General features: G+C 44.9%; 1 protein-coding gene across 3 annotated transcripts in view; it reads right to left on the reverse strand.

The window, feature by feature from the left end:
* Positions 1-19194, reverse strand: part of TNNI3K (TNNI3 interacting kinase) — a 90940-nt gene that overhangs the window by 5070 nt on the left and 66676 nt on the right. For all 3 annotated transcript variants that reach the window (XM_069788386.1, XM_069788385.1, XM_069788388.1), the window contains 3 exons: positions 10978-11037; positions 9181-9350; positions 1573-1652 (listed from right to left, as the gene is read on the reverse strand). In XM_069788386.1, the coding sequence (XP_069644487.1) occupies positions 1573-1652; positions 9181-9350; positions 10978-11037 (310 nt within the window). The remainder of the gene's footprint in view (positions 1-1572; positions 1653-9180; positions 9351-10977; positions 11038-19194) is intronic.

Genomic DNA, 19194 nt, shown 5'->3' on the forward strand with positions numbered 1-19194 from the left:
ATATGACTATTTATGAAAAAAACCTCTACCCAGCTTTCAGAACAGATGTGCTGGCACAGGCAGTGCCAAAGCCTCCTTTTCCGCCTGCTCTGCGGCACTTTTCTAGGAGCGTATCAGAGTCTGGTTTTGCATCTGGTGTCGCTGGGTGTACCGCCATGATCCCTCTAGCAGTGGTTTCAGAAAATACCTTCTTGCATTGCTTTGTCTCCAGGGTTCCCTGGACTTTCACACTTGTCCACGGGGTGATGAGATCCAGACTATCTGCATGGCTCCGGGCTGATGGTGGAAGCATGGTCTGTGGTGCTCTTGTCAGGCAAAGGTAACCATGGATGCTGTGCTGATGTTTGGTCAGCAAACACAGCAGCCACAGCAGACAGGCCCTGGCCACGTGTCTGCGCTGAAATGGGCAAGTGACGTCCTGTTGACGTGGCCCTGGAGCAGCTTAGGACGTTCAGGCAAACAGATCAGCTGGTGCCGGTGGAAGGAGCAGCACCATGGGACAGCAGCTGGAGGCTTTCCAAAATCACACACTCGGTGTAGTCCCCCTTCAGTATTGCTGCACAGAAAGTTACTGAGCTGGGATGTGCTGCTGTTTCACACCTGAGCATAAAGCACGTACTACCCCGACAGCACATACTGAAAGTGGCTTCACAACAGTGGCAGGTTTTTCTAGGAGGCAGCAGTTGAGCCTAGTGTGAATGAAGATCAGCACAAAGGTGAGATTTAGTCTGACCTTCAGCTCCACACCAAGAAAGAAAGATTTACCCAAGATGTCTGAATCCAGTCTGCTTGATACCACCCTAATGCCAACTACATTTTCATATGCTGTTTTAAGGTTTTATTTATACATTATGCTGCTGGGCTAAAAAGCTCTAAGATGATAATTATTCTGTGCTTGGGACACTGTAAAGAGCCAGCTAGTGAGTTCATGAGCTGTGCAGAAAGGGTGGGTGAGAAACAGTCTCCCACAGAGCTGCCGGCAAGACAAGACCTGAGCAAAGGCTGTTTAGCAAGAGAGGTTTACTGGGGATGATTGCAAACGCAGGGGCTAGGAAATGCTGGAAAACTGTTTGTGTGGCAACGCATAAACACACACTTGAATGCGGTAGGACAGAAAGCCAGGAAGGCAGGAGGAAGAAGCAGTCAGGACATCTCTGTTCTGGAGGGGACCAGTACAATGGGATGCCCTCTGAGAGAGGAGTGCAAACAGTGAAAAGGATATGTTGTGTCATTTCATGCTCCTGTGGTACTCCAGAAATAGGACTGTCTTCCCTGTTTTTTGCAGAAGTAGCCTTGAGGATATAATGCCACATCTTCTCCTTATTCACAGACCCATGCACATAGACAGAAAGGACCACCCCAGCTCTGAAGTGCTTGGGATGCACATGCAGTGAAAGCAGCCATGAGGTGCAAGGAGCACAGGGTGAGACCTCACCAGCTCTGGCTGTCCATACCAGCAGCCTGCACTGAACATTAGTTTTCTCATGAGACTTTTTGGTACCTCAGGAGACTGTAGCTCCACACTGATTAACCACACCAAGATGCTTAAAGGAGTATTCTGCATTAACTCACCATTTTTGTCGATTGGTGGGTACTGGAAGTTTCTTCTCATGTCATCCAAAGACAGACCCTGAGAAGGGTGGTGCCCAGTGCTGAAAATTAAATAGGAGGTGTCAGTTTAGATAAGACTGATAAAGTCACATCTCCAGACCATAAGAACTTTTTCTACAGAGCTGGAAGGAAAAGACAGTAATACGAAATACATCAGCCTGGTGTCCAGCCACTGGCATTTGCAGTAAACAAAAAGCAAAAAAAAGAGTTATGAAGCAAGAACATGAATCACATGCTTGCATTTCATCCATTCTCAAAGTAAGTTCCCTCAAATATACTGTTTGGGCCTTCACAATTGTTTGTATGTTGCTATTTTAGAAGCAATTCTAAGCATCAATCTAGGGTCATTGTAATGTATTTTATGCATGACTGCTAACAGATTCCTGCAAATAAGTTTCTCTGGCAAGGGCGATTGCTGAATTATCTTCCAGTTATTGACCAAAACCACGGTCCTGCCAATGGGTTGTTTATCACCGATCCTAAGGAGCTATCATGTACAGGACTGTCCTCTATCAGCTCTTCTTAGATTGGAAGCAGACAGAAACCAAGTGTGCACAAAACCAAGAAGCCCAAACTGTTCTTATTTAGCCCTTAGTGCATTTATTTCCAAGGAGCTGTCAAAAGAATAATGGAAGGGATAATGGCTATAGTGACACAGCCGACGGCACAGGGAAGCAGTGCAACACACAGAGCACACGGAGGTGCATCAGAACAGTTTAGATACGATGGAGAGCCCAGATCTATAAGAACATATCTGATACTCAGTTGGGGAAGTAAAGAAGACCTACTGGATTTAAGCACTCCGTGAAAATAACACCTTAGTGTTGTCCCTTAAAAAGAGGCTCTTTCATTTGACTTGCCTTCACTGAGTATGCTTACGTAACCCTTGAGAAGCCTTTTTATTGAAAATACAATTGGCCACAGTTCTCGGGCTTTGGCACTTTTCACGGTCCACGTAGAAGGCACAGTACTAAACAGAACTTTATATTAACTTAATTAGATGCTGTGGATATTATTTATCTCACAATATATAAAAACTCAAAGGCCTGTCACCACTAGACTATCTAAACTTAACAGGTGTATTCACAGCTTCTGGCTTCTGTTGAGGAGTCACTAAGATACTCTTTTTCATCGTGCCTTTGTGCAATTTTGAGAGGATAATAGGATAATGTTTACTGAATTCCACTAACTGCAAAGTAACATGCTATCAGCTTCACTTACTCCTCAAGTATTTTCTCTGGCAAAACTGATCAGTCTAGCTTTTCAACCTCTAAAACGTGAAGTCATGAAATGGAAAGGGCAGTTCAGTGAATCGTCCAAGCGGCAGAATATGAAATGTTGACGCCAGCTGGCAACAGCAGGACACAGGATGGTTGTTTCAGGTTTTGTTGGGACTTCTCTGCTTTTCTACCCCGAACACAACTATTACTCTACCACTGATGGAAGCACTGGGAGGCTCAGGACAGGTCCTGCGGCTCTGGCTTTCCCAGCTTCTTTAAGACACATCTTTGAGAAGGACGGATGGATACAGGTTCCTTATAGCAATGCTGCTTGTCGATGCCTGGAGCGGCACCGTGCCCCAAGGGAGGAGGCCAGGCAGCTGCCTGGCCGGCTGGAGGTAGTTTAATGAGGATCAGGAATACCCTGAAGGAGCAGGCAACGCTCGCTCCAGCTCAGCTAGTACTTCTGGAATATTGTTTCTACCCACTTTTCACTGTCCCGTCCTCCACTCTGCTCCTGGCTTCCCTCTGGGTGGAACATTCACCTCCTTCCCCACTCTGCTCCCTGCTGTTCCAAAGAGCTGGCCCTCCTCTGCGCTGCACAACTCCTCCTCCACCACCCAGCCACCCACCCACCCAGCTGCTCACCCTGCTGTCAACACAGCCACCCTCTTCCCTGACCCCTCGTCTGCGTGCCTGCGAAGGGAAAGCCCTTTGAGGGCTGACCCGCAATTGTATAGAACACATATACATTTACTGTATCACTTGCATTATTGAAGCTCATTCATAATTAAGGAGAAGCAGCCCTTCTTTGGGCAGAGGAAAACAGTAAGGTCATCTATTTTGGGAAAACACTGTCCAGTCAGGGGCTGAAGCAAAAAAACAGTGAATGACTGGCTGGCAAATCTGCACCTGAAAGGACTGCAGACAGCTATCACAGCATCCGCAGGCTGTGGGAAGAGCCAGGAGGTCCCCAGGGGAAGAAATAAAGCATACACTTTGCTTGAATTCCTAGCACAGCATTCACGGACTAACTTCTGGGGTGTTAGCCAAAAGAGACAGGCCTGAGGCCAGCCATGCTGCCGAACAGGAGGCTGGCAGCACCGGCTGTGCCAGCGATCCTGGCCAGGACCTACAGAGGAACTACAGCACTGGTCTGTCCCATGCAAGGATTTCCTCTGAAAGGAGAAACTCTTATTTGGCCTCTTTGCCTTTGGAGCAGCTCAGAGCAAAAACAGCAGACAGGAATCCTCTGGTCTTGTAAACAAGAAAAAGAAGATGGAGAAAATTGCTGCTAATGAACAGCTGTTGGGAGGAGAACTATGATACAAATCTGTGATAAATAACACACCCCACTCTGCCACGACCCAGACTTTAGGCAGAAAACTTGAAATCTGATTATTCTCAGAACAACTAACTGAACCCCATTCACTCAGTCACTTTGCTATATGTTTTTTCTTTAAATTTCTCGTCAGGTGGGTAAGAGTTTATGTTAACTAACCAGAAGAGCTGAAACCATCTTCAGTAAATTGTTGAGCAGCCTCTCTAGGCATTAAGTCTGGAAGGGGAAGAAATAGCTGCTTGGAAAGAACTTGAAAAAAGCTTGGAAAGAGCCATCTTTCCCTTGACAACAAACGTAAACCTTTTGTCTAAGGGATAACTCAGCTTTTCTCTTCCCATCTATTTTGGGAGAAAAGGTGGTTTGTAAGGGACCAGGCACTTGCCGTCAATCTAAGACAGCTGCCCAGCAGAAGGTATGCCAGCGTGAGAGCTGGAGAGAAACCACACGGGTGATAGTGTCTGCTGTGAGTGTCTATGGGCCTGTTGTTTAGCCTGGAGAAAGAGAGCTGTTAGCAGGGGAGAAGGAAAGGACGTCTTTCTGCTGGAGGAAATAAACCCATCAAAATGTCTTGGTTTTCTGCAGCTGCTTCCTGAACAGACCAAGTTTCCCTCACAAATCTGCACTAAGGCATTAAAAGCAGGATGCTGAATCCCGTGATCCCACCCACGTGTGTATGCACACCAGTGAAAACTGATCCACACGTGACACAAAAGCCTCTTGGTGCAGCAGTGGCAGTGCTGCTTTCGTAGGCTCTGCACCTGAGCTTCAGAGCCCGAGCACAGCAGAACTCTGCAGTCCTGCCTGTCCCTAATTACAGACCAGCGTCTACAGAGACAGATCGAGAGTGCCAGCCTCTGCAGGACGAGGCCCAACACGGGAGTGATCCGAGGCAGGAACCGCCTCTCCTGCTGGCCTGGCGGGATGGTGCCCAGCTCAGGATAGTGCCTTTCCAGGGCAGATCTGCAGCACTGCTGGCTGCAGCTCCATAGCCCCTGCCTCAGCCCCAGAGGGCTCTGCAGCACTGCCCAGGGCCCTCTCCCATGTGCTGGCACTGCTGCCCCAGTCCGCAACCGGCTCGTGGAGAGCGGGAGAAGATGCTGGGTGGCACTGCAGCTGGGGACTGTCCCCCGAGGGTCTGCCTGCGAAGAGCCGTGGACAGACGGGCTGCCAGCCAGCAGGATGGATGGGCATGCTGGCTCCCCGCTCCTCCCTCCTTCGCTGCTCGCCCAGGACAGGAGCTGGCACGCACTGAAGGAAGGGCAGCTGGGCTGTCTGCACGATCCAGCCAACCCAGGGCACTTACAGCAAGTGCTGCTCAGCAAGAGGTTACTTCTCTGCGCAGGGCAGGCGGGCACAGAGCTCTGATGGTGGCACGTCCAGCTGACGAGCGAGGCTCTGCCTGCATGCACCCAACAACCCTTTCACAGCAGACAGAGCAACATGTTTGCTGCATGATTCCTCTATTCCGCACAGACAGAGAATTCTTTCAGAATATTATGACATACCATACCACGCAGACATGTATTTGCTGTCTGAGGCAGCTTGTAGCATAGGCTAAAGAGCAGCCCCTGCCAAGGCCATCAGACGTGTTAATATCACTGTCCAAAGATACAAAGAAAGGTCACTCCAAATATTTCTGCCTTGGGTTAACTGGGAGCTACTTAAACAAGAAAAGACTATTCTTTTGCAGATGTTGTCCTTGGACTCTGTGGGAAATGCTAAAGGTGTAGAAAATCAACAGCTAAAGCTTCTATACAGTGATGAGTTGACAGGTTAAGCTGTCCTGTCAGACAGACAAAGCGCACTGCTATTGCATCCAATTCATTATGACACTCCTGCATCCTGCCATATGACCGCTAAACGGACACTAAAGTTACAGGGCAAGAAACAAACAAGTAACTTCCATGCCATGGCTGTTCAACTCCATGCATAGTACATGGAGATTTCGTCAGATGAATTGTTTCTGCCATAGTGTGGAGTTGCATGCTGTGGTGTTTCATAAGACATGAAGTCGTCAGAGCAGGTGGAAACAGGAGGCAGCCCAGGAAATACAGTCCAGCTGGGGAAAAAAACAACATGACCCCTTCCCTCTGAAAATGCCTACGCTTACAAAAATGAAACCCTAAGAAACAGTTGTCATTAGGAAGTGAAGTCATTAATCATCTCAGTGTGTTGTATTGTTAGAAACTACTGAAACTGTGGAAACCATTCCCTTTTTGTTGAGTGTTGTGCCTCTGGGTTAATCTTTCTGGGTGCTATTTATAGATTTGAATGTTGTTAGTTTGTATGGCAGAGCATCTGATAAAAGAATTCACCTTTAAATAACCGCTGGGGTTATAGAGGAGCCCATTTTAGTGGGCTAACGAACCTCAGTGCTGCACTGGGAACACTGAATTACAGGACAAGAGGGGCACTTGTGAATGCCCCTTCTCTCTCTCTCTCTCTCATGCCTACACTAACCTAGATATGTCACTTTCTTATTCCTTTAATGCAAATTATTATATTCAACAGCAAAATCTGGCCCTTTATGGAAAGTGAAGGTCTAGCTCACATTGCCTTCACCCTGACATCAGTGCCCAACTCCATGTCCTGCTCCAGCAGCGTATGACAAAAGCAAAGCAATTTATAGGATATCACATTTTGCCAGATGAACGTTTCAGGTCTGATCTATGTTTTCATGTAAAAGATTCCAGTGTCTGTCTGCAGGTGTTTGCTTTCTGCCTCTCCATACGAGCCCCCGAACAGGCAAAGGATTGATTCATTTTGCTCCTCTATTCCAGCTCCCAATTTTAGCTGACTGTATTTCTGACTTTCCGCATCCTGGTTAACAGGAATGTATCAGGAGGGCATGGCTTGCTTTGCTATGACTATTTCTGACTGCTAAGTGGTGCTAAAGGGTAAAGTTTAGACCGAGTGCACTGCTCTTCTGGCAGAGATTAAGAGCACCATTTCATTTTCACAGTACTCTCACTCCCCATGGGATAGAGATAGGAGATTGCTAAATTTGCCCTCAAAACCAGGTCTCCCAAGTGGCAGGGTAGACTGCCTCGAATATTAACTTAGTGGTACAATAATATAGAGAACCCACATGTGACTTTGCCTTAAAAAATATCAGGAGTTCTTCTTACACTTCTATGGTCATAAATTGAATGATATGCAATTTTTAGGATGTACTCTGGTAGGAACAGCCCTAGCAATGCTGACTCCCACAAATTTCTGTGAGGCTGAGATCCTTTCCCTCTTCCTTAAGGAAAAGGGACTTGGCATTTGTATCTCCTGCCTCTGTGTCTGCTGGGACAGTCTGGTTTCTGTCTGTCTGTCCCTGCCCTTCTTCACCTGCTGCCCTCCCCAGACAGCAGCCTGGGATCTGTGATGAGCGCAGGTGACAGCACCAGTCCGGCAGTGCTCTCTCCTGGTACTGCAACACCATCTTCCAGTAGCACAGCCTACTTCATTCATTTAATCTTATCACAATTTCAGATCAAGATGAAAAAAACAAAAACTAAAGCACAGACCTGAGAAATGTAACATCAAAAAATGGCACCTCTTCAATTACTTTGCTTTTCTACCACAGTCAGCCTCTGGGACCAGTAGTCTCTCCCATGTTTTATCTTCAGCACAGGCTCTTATGGTGAGGGAACTGGGTGTTTTTCCTGTCCATAAAACTTCCTCTCATTAAAGAAACTCCACTAATTACTAAGAATCTAAGAGAGGTGAGGGCATGTTAGAAAATAGTTTTCAGACACAAGCTATGCACTCCATAAATGGGACATATACTATAAATATAACAGGAAACAAACTTTCTCGTACATAATAATCAGAATGGCATTTCAGTGTGACCTTTCTTCCCAAATTTGCTTATTTCTAGGATTTTCAGCTGGGTTTTCCTAAGTGTGCCCTATTCCTCCTAATCAGAACGACATGTCTGCCTTGTATTTTGGCAGAGATAACAAGCCATGCTTGTGATACGAGTCAGCAAATATACTTATCACATTTCTGCAGGGCTTAGATTTCTGCTGAGAGAGGTGAGCTCACTGGATAACTCTGGCCCCTTACGAGGGCTAGCAAATCCTGCCCTCCTATTTTGATGCGACACACTAACACAGCCTCCTTTATTTTTCAGACAATACATAGAGGTTATACCGCCTCCAGTATAACAAACTGGCCTGTCAACAACAACAAACCTCCTGCAGGAGTCAGCTCCCTTAAATAGCAATACTTCGCAGAAGTAACTATATGAGCAAACTATATGAGCAGTTCCCTGAAATGTGAACAGTGCCCATGCCATGAAGGAGGCTGGTAAGGCTCTCTGTCACAGTGCCACCTGATGCCTCCAGCCACATCATCTGGTATTGAAACGCTGCCCATGGACTAACCTGGGTTTTCTATCTTGTCACTGATGCCACACACTGGAATATTATTTTCTTTATTTTTTTTCCAAAGAAAAATGTGTCTTCTAGCTTTTCTTCAGTAAAATTTTTCAAATTGAAAACACATTGTGATATAAACACCGGCCTTCCCAGACCTGCTGGCAGGTAGTGAAGGTACATCCACCTAATGACCACTCACCTCCGCCCCCTTGGGTGGGCAGTCATCAGTCTTTTGTTTCATGTGATGTAGCAGTGGTACTGTGTGTAGAGCCCATACACGGCAGGACTTGATCTTCTACTATTTTTGTTACTCATAGTGAAAAATTCAAATGCTTAGCTGTTGTCTTGGCAGCAGGATGGCTTCCACAGCATTCAGATAACCCAAACACCCCGTGAGACAGCAGTTACAGAAGACAAAACTGCAGAAGTGCTTTACCGGGGTGGCCCTGGCAGTGGATCAGCCCCAGGGTGTGTTTCTGCTACCGGCTTCTCAGGCAGCCACATCCCCTAGTCAGGCACAGTCCCTGCTGCAGGGAACGCCCGCTTTAGGCATGTGAGCCGGGCAGTCTTGAGGACGACGCTTACTATCCCTTTCAAAGTAAGTGCTCTCCTTGGCCCTGTAATGACTGGCACATACCTCTGTGACCAGACAGCGTAAGCTCGTGCATTCAAGGCATATTCCAATTCAAACCGACTACGTAGCGCTGCAACGTGACTACGGCCAGGACCTCCTCGCGCAAGGAGACAGTCCGAAGATGAGGAGGGAGACAGAGAACCGCTGCTGTTGCTGGAGGCTGGAGACATTAACTGGATTAAAAAAAAAAAAAAAGGTGGCACTGTTACTACGCATTTAAGAGTCTTTCCTCAGCTATTTCTCCTAAGTTGTGTGTCCCACATTTCCTTTATAGTTTGGCTGAAAACAACAGTGCCTCCCGACTTCGATCAGCTGAGGAGAACTGGCTGCTGCCTGCCCAATAAAGCGGTCAATTCATCATCACCTGGGGTTTTCAAGCTGGGGTTGGACGGCTTTCCAGAAGATATGCTTTAGTTCAGCCATGAGTTATTTGGCTTGCAAGCATCCACTGTGCAGCTGGGAGACATCACTGCCTCCCTGGTGGGAGCCACCGGCTGTGACTTTCCCATCTGGACCAGAAAGGTGGCAGTGCTGTCTGATCACAGCAGTCCTGTCTGAGTGTCCCAGGGCAGGAATTCAGACTGACAGGGCAATGCCAATGCAGGGCTAGCACATCAATATATGTGTTTATACATACAACACCAGAACCTGCAGCAGCAGGGGCCTAGACTTGCTGGCACAAAAGGTCCCTGCCACTCCTGGTTTCAGAGATACTTAAAAGGAGCAGAAATTATTTGCTGAGAGAGGAGAAGAAAAAAGAGAAGAAATAGAGGGAGGTGGAGAGAGAAAACTCTCCACCTTCATCCTTCATTGGCTGTGGTACTTAACTTACTAGAGATCTTGTTCCTCAAAACCCCTCTCAAACAAGGCTTTGCCCTGGGCACAGTGGAGCTTAGGTATAACTCCCCAGCTAAATAATGCTTTCTTTTTTTTCTTTTGTATGTAAGCTCTTGCCCCAGATTTCTTCCTGCATGCACTGCTGCCTATGTATCATAGACGTCAGGTCTCCCATGAGATGACACAGTTTCTTGTGATACAGTGCTTCACTTTTTTTTTTTACACTTAAAAGCTTCCACCTACGCATAGAGCAACCAGCTGCAGTCAGAGCATGAAGAAATGTAATAGATTATGGGTGTCTTTTCTGACCCTTAAGCTCAAGAGCAGCGATCCATTTTAAAAGGAGGTTGGTTTTTTTGGTGGTTTTGTTTTAAAAAAACCCCAAACCTCTTACATGCATACACACACACACAAACACACCAAGAAAATATAATTTCAGGAATTGCAGCCCTGAGCCATTTACTTTCTCTTTGACCACTTACCTTACACAAGGCTGAAGGCTGATACATCCATCTGTGTCATAGCCACAGTCCAAAGGAGGAATTGCCTTTGCATTTATCCTTCTTATGTTTTCTCTTTTTACCTTTCTCCCAAGGGTCTTGGCCAGTTTGTCTTTTCTTCTTTTTAAACCAAGCAGTCTTGAATGGGATGAATGGGAGTAAAAAATTCTGCCCAGGACTACTACGAAGTGTATCCCCACAGCACTGGTCACGCTCTCTCTTCAGTGTACCTCTCTGAGTAGCTCCTGACACTCACAGCAATATCTGGTCCCTGCCTCCTCCTGGCACCCGTATAAACCACTGTTGACAACGTGCCTTAAAAATACAGTGTGTTGGCTAGCAATAGGACGAAGCAGCTCAAGCAGCTTGCAGGCTCCAAAGCCACCACTTTCCTCAGCTGCTGCTGCTCTCCCCACTTGAACTCACACGCACAGACACTCCGTGGTGGAAATAAGGTCCTTACCTCAATATTGCACAGACATTCTTCTAATTTTGTGACTACTTCTGAAAACTCTGGTCTCCCCTGTGAATACAATAGAAAAAGCAGAGCTGTGTTAAAAATAGAAGGGGGGGCATATCTTCTGTGATTAAACTGACTCATAGATATGTGATGAAACACAGCTCCTCTCCCTTTCTCTGAATTTCATGGCATTGCTTTCAGTCTGCTTGGGAATCTGATGGGAACTGCAAGTTCAGTACTAGCTACGAAACTGAGGGGGGGGTATAACAACTTTGACTGCATTATTTTTCTCTTTTTCTGTAACAATTAGATTTGAGCTAGTAATGACTAGACCATAAGATTAAACAAATACTAACAATAAATTCTTGGCTCTGTTTATATATTAGGTATGCTTCCTCTTTGCCCATAAACAAGACTTAGAACCCAGCAACAGCTGTGAAGAGCAGCGGACAAGCTCCTGGCCAAGACTGCACTTATGACCACCCTCTTCCTTCCCTCGTTGGAGTACTTGCATCCCTCCATGTGCACTGGCTCCACTGCTGCTCCCCACCGCCTGCCCAACCCTTTCCCGGACACGTGTCTCCATCTCTGTGTGCTTCAGGTGGCACAAGAGTTTGCAGAGGCCATGCTAGGGACAGGATCAGGCAGCTGAGGGGAATGAAAAATACACCTCCTTCTTGTTACTGCTGATCAATACCCTGTTCCAGTTTACAGCACAGTCTTCCCAGGGAAGTTCAGGCTTAACTAAAGCATTGCATACAATGGTGTTTGACAGAGGAGGACTGGGAATACCTTAATTAAGTAACTGTTAAACAAGCTCCTCATTCCCATCACCACATCCTCCTCAACAAAATTGCCTGCAAGAAGTAGGCGTAATTTAAAAGCTTTAGGACAAAGTCCTGCAGCCCTCACATCTACGAGTGATAGCAGAGGGATAATACACACAAGTAAGACTTCAGCTTTTAGCCCTTTGTGAGAAAGTGTAGTAACAAAATGGGTGTTAAATGCGTTTCTTTCTCAAAAGGGTTAGAAAGAAAATGACCAGTCCATTTTAAGTTCCATAGACTTGTCCTTGTCTGCAGTTACATAGGAAAGGGAGGGAGAAAATTGTGTTTATTCGTGTCCACAGCAGTGTCCTGCCTGATATGTGCTCCTTGTGGCAGTGGCTTAAGGCAGCGAGACAGTCCACATCCTTCTCCTGACTCTGGCCACCAGCTGGACACTGGCACAGCACTTTGGAAAGACACTGTTCCCACAGGAATCTCAGGCTCCAGTAAGCACTGCTATGAGTAACTTACACCTAGGAAAGTGCTGGGGAAAACTACCACGGCAAATATACCCTCTGAACCACAGAGTCCTTCACAGGGACAAGGAGGCCTCATAAATGGCTCTTCTTTAGCTGGGTGAAGGCTGGTGGGAAGAAGGGAGATCCCATCTGATGACTGGATGGAAACTTGATTGTGAGGTGACTTCGGTGGTTCCGTTTATAAAGGATTCTGTTATAAAGCAGTGTATGACCACATTAAAATATCCCTGAGCTCTAGTCTACAAAGTGTTCAAAAAATACTGCATTTATTGCATGTGATAAGCTCTGTTGCCTTCAGTGGAACTTGATCAGAGCCCATTGGATTAGTCCATTGGAGACAATGGAAGAACTCAATGTAACGTTAGAGTTGTACTTGATAAAATCAAACCAATGTTTATTTTCTTTACAGAACTAAGCCCCAGGTACTATGGCAAATACTTTGACTTTAATTAAAGCTTACAAATTAAAATAGCTAATGAAAAATGCTGCTTAAGAGACACTCTAATTTTCTAGACAACAGTTTGCCTTTGGAAACAACTACTCTCAAAAGTTTCTGGAAAAGAGATGTTCAGGTACCTGATAAATAGTAACAGTGACATGACACATGGGAACTAGTTTTCAGCTGGGATGAACCTTGAATAAAATTAAAGACAAATAAAAGGATAAATTTTCAAATTTGGAGGCATTTCATAGACATCAGGCAAAATCCACACAGATATATTCCATTTTCTGCCATTTGTTTTTTTTTTTTTCCAACTGAGCATACCTCTTGGAGAATTCTGACCTGTGAACACTCGTTGAAGCCCCCAAATTCCCCATTTTCCCCTAACAAATAACCCGTCTTTTACGTAAATGTCTTTGTTTATGCACCTACAGTGAGGTGCTGTAAAATGGATATTGATATGGTGATGCTTTTTATTTTAGATATTTTGCTCATTCTGCTTGTTACGGTGTTTCACTAATAGCATTCAGTCCCTTCTCTTGAGTGGTAAGCTCAGGAGATGTCACTGTGTCAAGGATTATTATACATACTAGATAACTGAGACCCTTTGAAAGAATCACTTGTTAATCTCTGCAGTGAATTTACAGCAGTATTGTATATTTGTATTGACTGTTTCAGGGTAGGCTGTTGACTGCACAGGAAACCTTGCAAATGCTGACAAGAGGGTGATAACACTGCTTCATTTTTCTCTGCCCAGTGGCCCTCCTGATACTATTTCAAAGCTCTCAGAAGTAACTCAAAACCTTTGTTACTGAGAATGGTAGCAAAACACCTTTAATAAAGCTCATTTTAGTAAGTTTTTGCCTGCATTTTTTGCAAAGTTCAAGCCATCCACTGGCTGATTGAGCCATCGATTGCCTTATCATTCTATCATGCACATCTAAAACATTAGCAAGATTAAGTTATGTTGGAGTGATACTGTTGAGTAACAAAGTGCATTAGGATTCTGAAAAGATGGTGTCTTTTTATTGGGGCTAAATGAGCTGTGGAAATGCTAACAAGATACAGTGACTATATCCATTACATAGTGCTTGCTTAAGTCAACAAGTTAATATGACATCTTATTAATAAATTTAAACAGAATGTGAGTTACATGCTGATGATTATTAGCAGCTACTTTATAGTTACATGGAAAACAAACTAACACCCTGCCCCTCTGATAAAGTGCAAAGACAAGAGCATATTCAAGAATCCAGGAAACACTAATAACAATAAATAAACTAGTGATGAAATAAACTAGCTATGCCCTGTATTGCGAATACATTTTATCCGCAATTCTCACACTGATATATTATGTACATAACCAGTAAGGAATACAGTTAGGGGGCAAAGCTCACTGCAGTCAATCACTGCCCAAAGTCACACAAACCTCTTCCCCTGTCTTGGTAGAGAACTTGAGCATGTGCTTTAGTTCACTAAACCAGGTAAGAAAGCTCTCAAGTATCCAGGACAAGGACAGGTTTAGGCACATGATAACCTGCTTTTCTACGCTAGGCTAACTAGAAAAGTGACTCCAGGGAACAAATCCAGGACTCTGTTTCCAGTAGGAAACGCAAAGTCAGAGTATCTGGTTCAGTAATATGAAGCTGTAATACAAAACAAGGCCTCCTGTAACACCAGAAAATCACACAGGTTCCAAAATCTGTTCCATTCCTCAGAAATGACACTTCCACATTGTTCAATGAAGACCTCGAATGCCAGAATAGCACCAGGAAGCCAACCAACCAACCAACCAACCAAAGTTTCCAAAAGCCTACCCCTGCAATGTGTTTCCTAAAGCAGTTAATCCACTTTGTGGAACGTTTTCTAAGCAAACTGAATTTCCAGCCTCTGGAGTATATTTCTTGACTTTTCAGACAATTTAGAGCCACGTGCAAAAATACCTGTGCAATTGCTGCAGCAGCATATGCAAAGATGGCATTATAAGAGCACCCAGGGTCCCTTGCCTGGCTGACACACAGAAGCACATAAAGGACCTACCTATCTCCATAGTCCTCTGTGTGAGAAATGCTTCATAGAGATGACATTCGTCTGGCTGCTTTCTATTTTCCATCACCAAGGAACACTGTCAAAGCCCAGAAGTTACGAACAAACCCATCACTCTTATGCTCTACAAATGCCAGAACAGTAACACAGTCAGTAAGACAGCCCCGATGCAGAGCCAGCACAGGTGCCAACACACTGCAATATCTGCATTTTCATGTGCAAATACACAGATGTGTATCCATCCAGTCAGGAGATACAGCTGAGACATAGCATCAGAAAAGTGCTGGTTATCAACCCTACTTTGGAAGATTTGACCCTCAGTATAAGGACAGAGATATAAAGACTAGTTAGGGGAGGATCACTGTTGTCCCTCTACCATGGATGGTCTCAAGCACCATTAAAACCTGCTCGGGCTCTAAAGGCTACCAGTTTGAGGATGATAGTGTTTTTGCAATCTTGCTTTAGTTAGTTGATGCTCCCTCTAGTGCAGAAATAGCAAGACTGCAAAAGCCAATATAAAACAATCTTTCTTTAACCACCATTTTATAATCTCAGAAGGGAACACTTGTGTATTTTATTTTCTTTAACACTGCTGCTACTGAGTTAATTGGGATAATCAAGACAGATTCCTCCAGCCATAAAAACCAGTCAAAATTGCAGCATGCGAGAAAGGTGGCGTAGCAACAACCTTACTGCAGTGACTCCCTGTTAAATCAGACTCCTATCCTGCAGACATTGCTGGGCTCCAAAAGACAGTAATTACAGCAGATGCAAGACACATTTTAAAAATTCACAGTACAGTTACTTTCTATCCTAAAGAAGAGTTTATTAATTTTAACACGTATATGAGGTTTGTCTTTATCAGCATTAATTAGAGTCCCACGTGAAAATTCCCAGGGTATCAGCTGGGGAAAAAATATTCATTGTGTTTACTATTTTAAACCCCTGAAAATTAAAATTCCATATCATATAGGGGGAAAATTGAAACAATAGGAAGACCTGTAAAGAGTTTAGACAGCTGGAATAGGAGAGGCCCATTTTAGGATTAGCAGTGATGTAGCTGATGAGAATGAGCCACTCTGGGTGAGCTGTGCGTGTGAAATGCATACATCATTGGCTTGTACCCTGCCTGGCTCTAAGTGCTGTTGCTTTCTCACTTCCCTAAGCAATGAAAAACACATCCCAAAACAACAGCAATGATAATAATAAGCAATGCAGTCATTTTTGAAATATAATAGAACAGATGGCTTTCAGTTTTTCAAACTAATATGTCATGTCATGGCATAGCAAAAAAAGTAATCTAATAGTTAGATGCACAGGAGAATTACATGATGCTTCTGATAAATGATCAAGTGCCTGGATGAAGCGGGAGGCTGGAGGAGGGCTGTGTCCCCACAATTCAATCCATGCAAGATGGAGATTATGGCAGTGAGCTGGGCAATGCAGCTGGACAGACTGACGGAACTGGGCACTGATGGAGAGACTGCAGCACAGCACGAAGAGAGGGAGCCACTGGGGAACAGCACTAACTCCTGCTCTGCTCCCTCACGGACTGTGGTCAACAGCATTTTTGCCATCTGAGGCTGGCAAAGAAGCATGGGTGTGAACTTTGTTACTGCTACCCCTTCTCACCTTCCCACACTGCAGTATCCTCTCCACGGGACTGCCCTTAAAATTGCTAGGGTCTTGCCATGTATTCCTGAAGTCTCACCCTGGGAGCAGGCTACACCGTTACCAATCAATCACAGCTATCCATAGGTTTCGGGGGGAAATGGAAGGAGTCGGTGTAACCTCTGGAGCTGGTAATGCTTTGACATGTGGTCGTCTGAGAGACCCTCCACATGCTCATGTCCTCTGTTCTCCAGGCCGTGGCTGGAATGGCCCTGCCACAGAGAGGGGTCCTCTCTGCTGCTGTCCCAGCAGACACTGAGCCCAAGGGCACCACACGGTGACTTCTGCAAAGCACAGCTCTCCCCAGGCCGTTGGGAAAGATGTACAGCTGACTGTATTTGTTGTTTTAGTACCCAAAACATATTTGCCACTGGATATTTAGAGAACTGTCAACATAGTAGGAGTAATCTTTGAATAAAGCAATATTAATTAAAGGAACAGACACCTTCCTGGCATTTCAGAAATTAAAAAGCAATGAGTACATTTTTTTCTACCAATAATCCAAAAGAACCACTTTCTTTGCATTGGAATAAGTGAAAAAACATGGTTTGCCAGTTCCAAAGATCATAAATGTGATCTTTTTAGGATTAAAGCTACAATAGGGAGCAGAGATCAAGAGCCAGAATATTTCTACAACTCGTAAATCATGTTCCTGTTTCTCTTTTACAGCTGCTCCTGTAAAAACTAACACCTTAAGCATCCCTTATGGGATGCTTACAACAAGTCAGAGGTATTTTGAGGATGTTCTGTGCCCCAGACAAAAAAGGAGCAATTCCAGGAAATGGGAAGACCCTGCAGGATAAAAAAACAGGACCTGAGTCCTGGCAGAGGTGGCTTCCCAGCTTGGAGCTCGGTGCAACTGCCCAGTCAGTGCATTGGCCATCTGAGTCACTGCTGAATATTCAGCCCTGGTTTTGAATGTGACAGCCCAGGCAGTGTGCGTAGCTGTCACTGTCACATCTTTTAGCTTCTTGAGGTGGCTGCAGTGTTTTCTCTCCTCAAATCCCATATAACACTTCACACTTGTCACCTGTATTTCCCTCTCCCACTGAAGTGCAGGAACACTTGTTCCTGTGTGCTGACCCTCATTTCTGTACAGCTGCCAAAAGCTATCCTTGATATACTCTCTTTCATCTCATAGCTTAAAATTTTGCCTGCAGCCATACCACTGCCAGCAGCCAAATCACCTAGGGCTGAGAGCTCATGTTAGCTCTCAGGCTCAGAAAGGTTAGGTATAGTTCGTGCTTGGACAAAGACGGCTGGGAAGCAAACCAAAACATGCCAGCCCATCTTGGAGCCCAATGGTTGTTTTCTTACCTTCTTTTAAGTCTTCCTATTGCTTGGGTTAACAATGGCTTTGCATTTGTTATTGCTGATCCTGCAGCCTGTGACCCCTGAGGCTTGCTCCCTCTCTCCCTACAGACTGCAAGACCTGTTCTGAGTTTTCAAAAGGCACAGTATTTTATCTATCATCTTCTACACTCATCATGTGTTTCCAGTGAGCACTGTCTTCTATGGATGTCACTTCCCTGTCTTTGGCTAGGCCAGTTCTACTAAGCCACGTGTCAGTAATCAGAACTATCATTTTTACAAGATAGTGAAGAAATTTTCTGGTGGAGTGATTCTTCAAAGCAGCAGGGAAATTCTGGTCCACTGTTATGGCATCTACAATGCCAACAGCCCTGCCGGGAGGCAGAGATACATTAATGATAAACTCAACTCAGCTAAGTGTGAATCTTGGCAATGAATGGCCTGAATTACATGTGAACAAACTTGTTCTCACATGCAGTTACTCAGAATGCATCATTATCTGAAGAAAGTCTGAGGGGTCATCATCAGGTAATTAAATGTAGGGACTAACGGGATCTCTGTACTGCTGCAGATTATGCCTGCAGAGCTGTCACCACCACTCTGCATCTAACAGGCCAAACATTATCCAGTGTTGCAAGGTACGTGTGCCTTGTACTACCTGCGAGATAATATGGCAGAAGGCTTTAATTGATCTTATTATCCTCTCTCAACTTCCAACCACTGTAAAGCACAAGAAAACTACCATAGTATTTTGAAATTTATATTTTCCTAACAATATGCTTACGTGTGCAATTTTGTCTTTTAAACTTTTTATTACAGGAGTTGTTGGTCTCTCTTGTCTAGTCTTGGCCTTCTTTACCTGGAAACTTGAACAAGGTAGAACAAATGAACATGCATCAGAAGATTCCAGATGCATCCTAGTGTGAACATGAGCCAAGAAATTATCTCACTACAGGATGCTGTAACCACTGCTTAGCTCAGGAAAATGGAATAATAGTCATGTCTATTGTTGGGTCTGACAAAGAAACATGAGACTTGCTACAGGAAAATAGGCATTATGCAATGCTAAAGGCAAGTAAAATGTCCATATGCCTACAGACATCACTTCGGAGCATTCGGAGGGACACTGATCACAAGAAGAGTGGCTCATTCGCATGCCTCAAGTGCAGGTTGATGGAGTTGTGCTCTCAAGAGCTTTACAGAAACGTGCCTGTGAATGATGAAGCAGAGGTCCTGAAAGAGGATTTCTGCAGAGCTGTTACTAACCCAAGCAGTCCTGGGCCAGTGGGAAGATTTACAGACTATAGCACTGCATAACCTTTCAGAGGTTGGTAAAGGTGGATTTTCTTTTGGAAGGGAATAGAGAGGACTGTAAGGTGAGAATCAGAATGAAATTCAAAATCCAGAAGGAAAAACAGAGTTTGGTCTTCCATTGTCATGCATT

This window comes from Haliaeetus albicilla, chromosome 8 (assembly GCF_947461875.1).
Source record: "Haliaeetus albicilla chromosome 8, bHalAlb1.1, whole genome shotgun sequence".
Lineage (NCBI taxonomy): Eukaryota > Metazoa > Chordata > Aves > Accipitriformes > Accipitridae > Haliaeetus > Haliaeetus albicilla.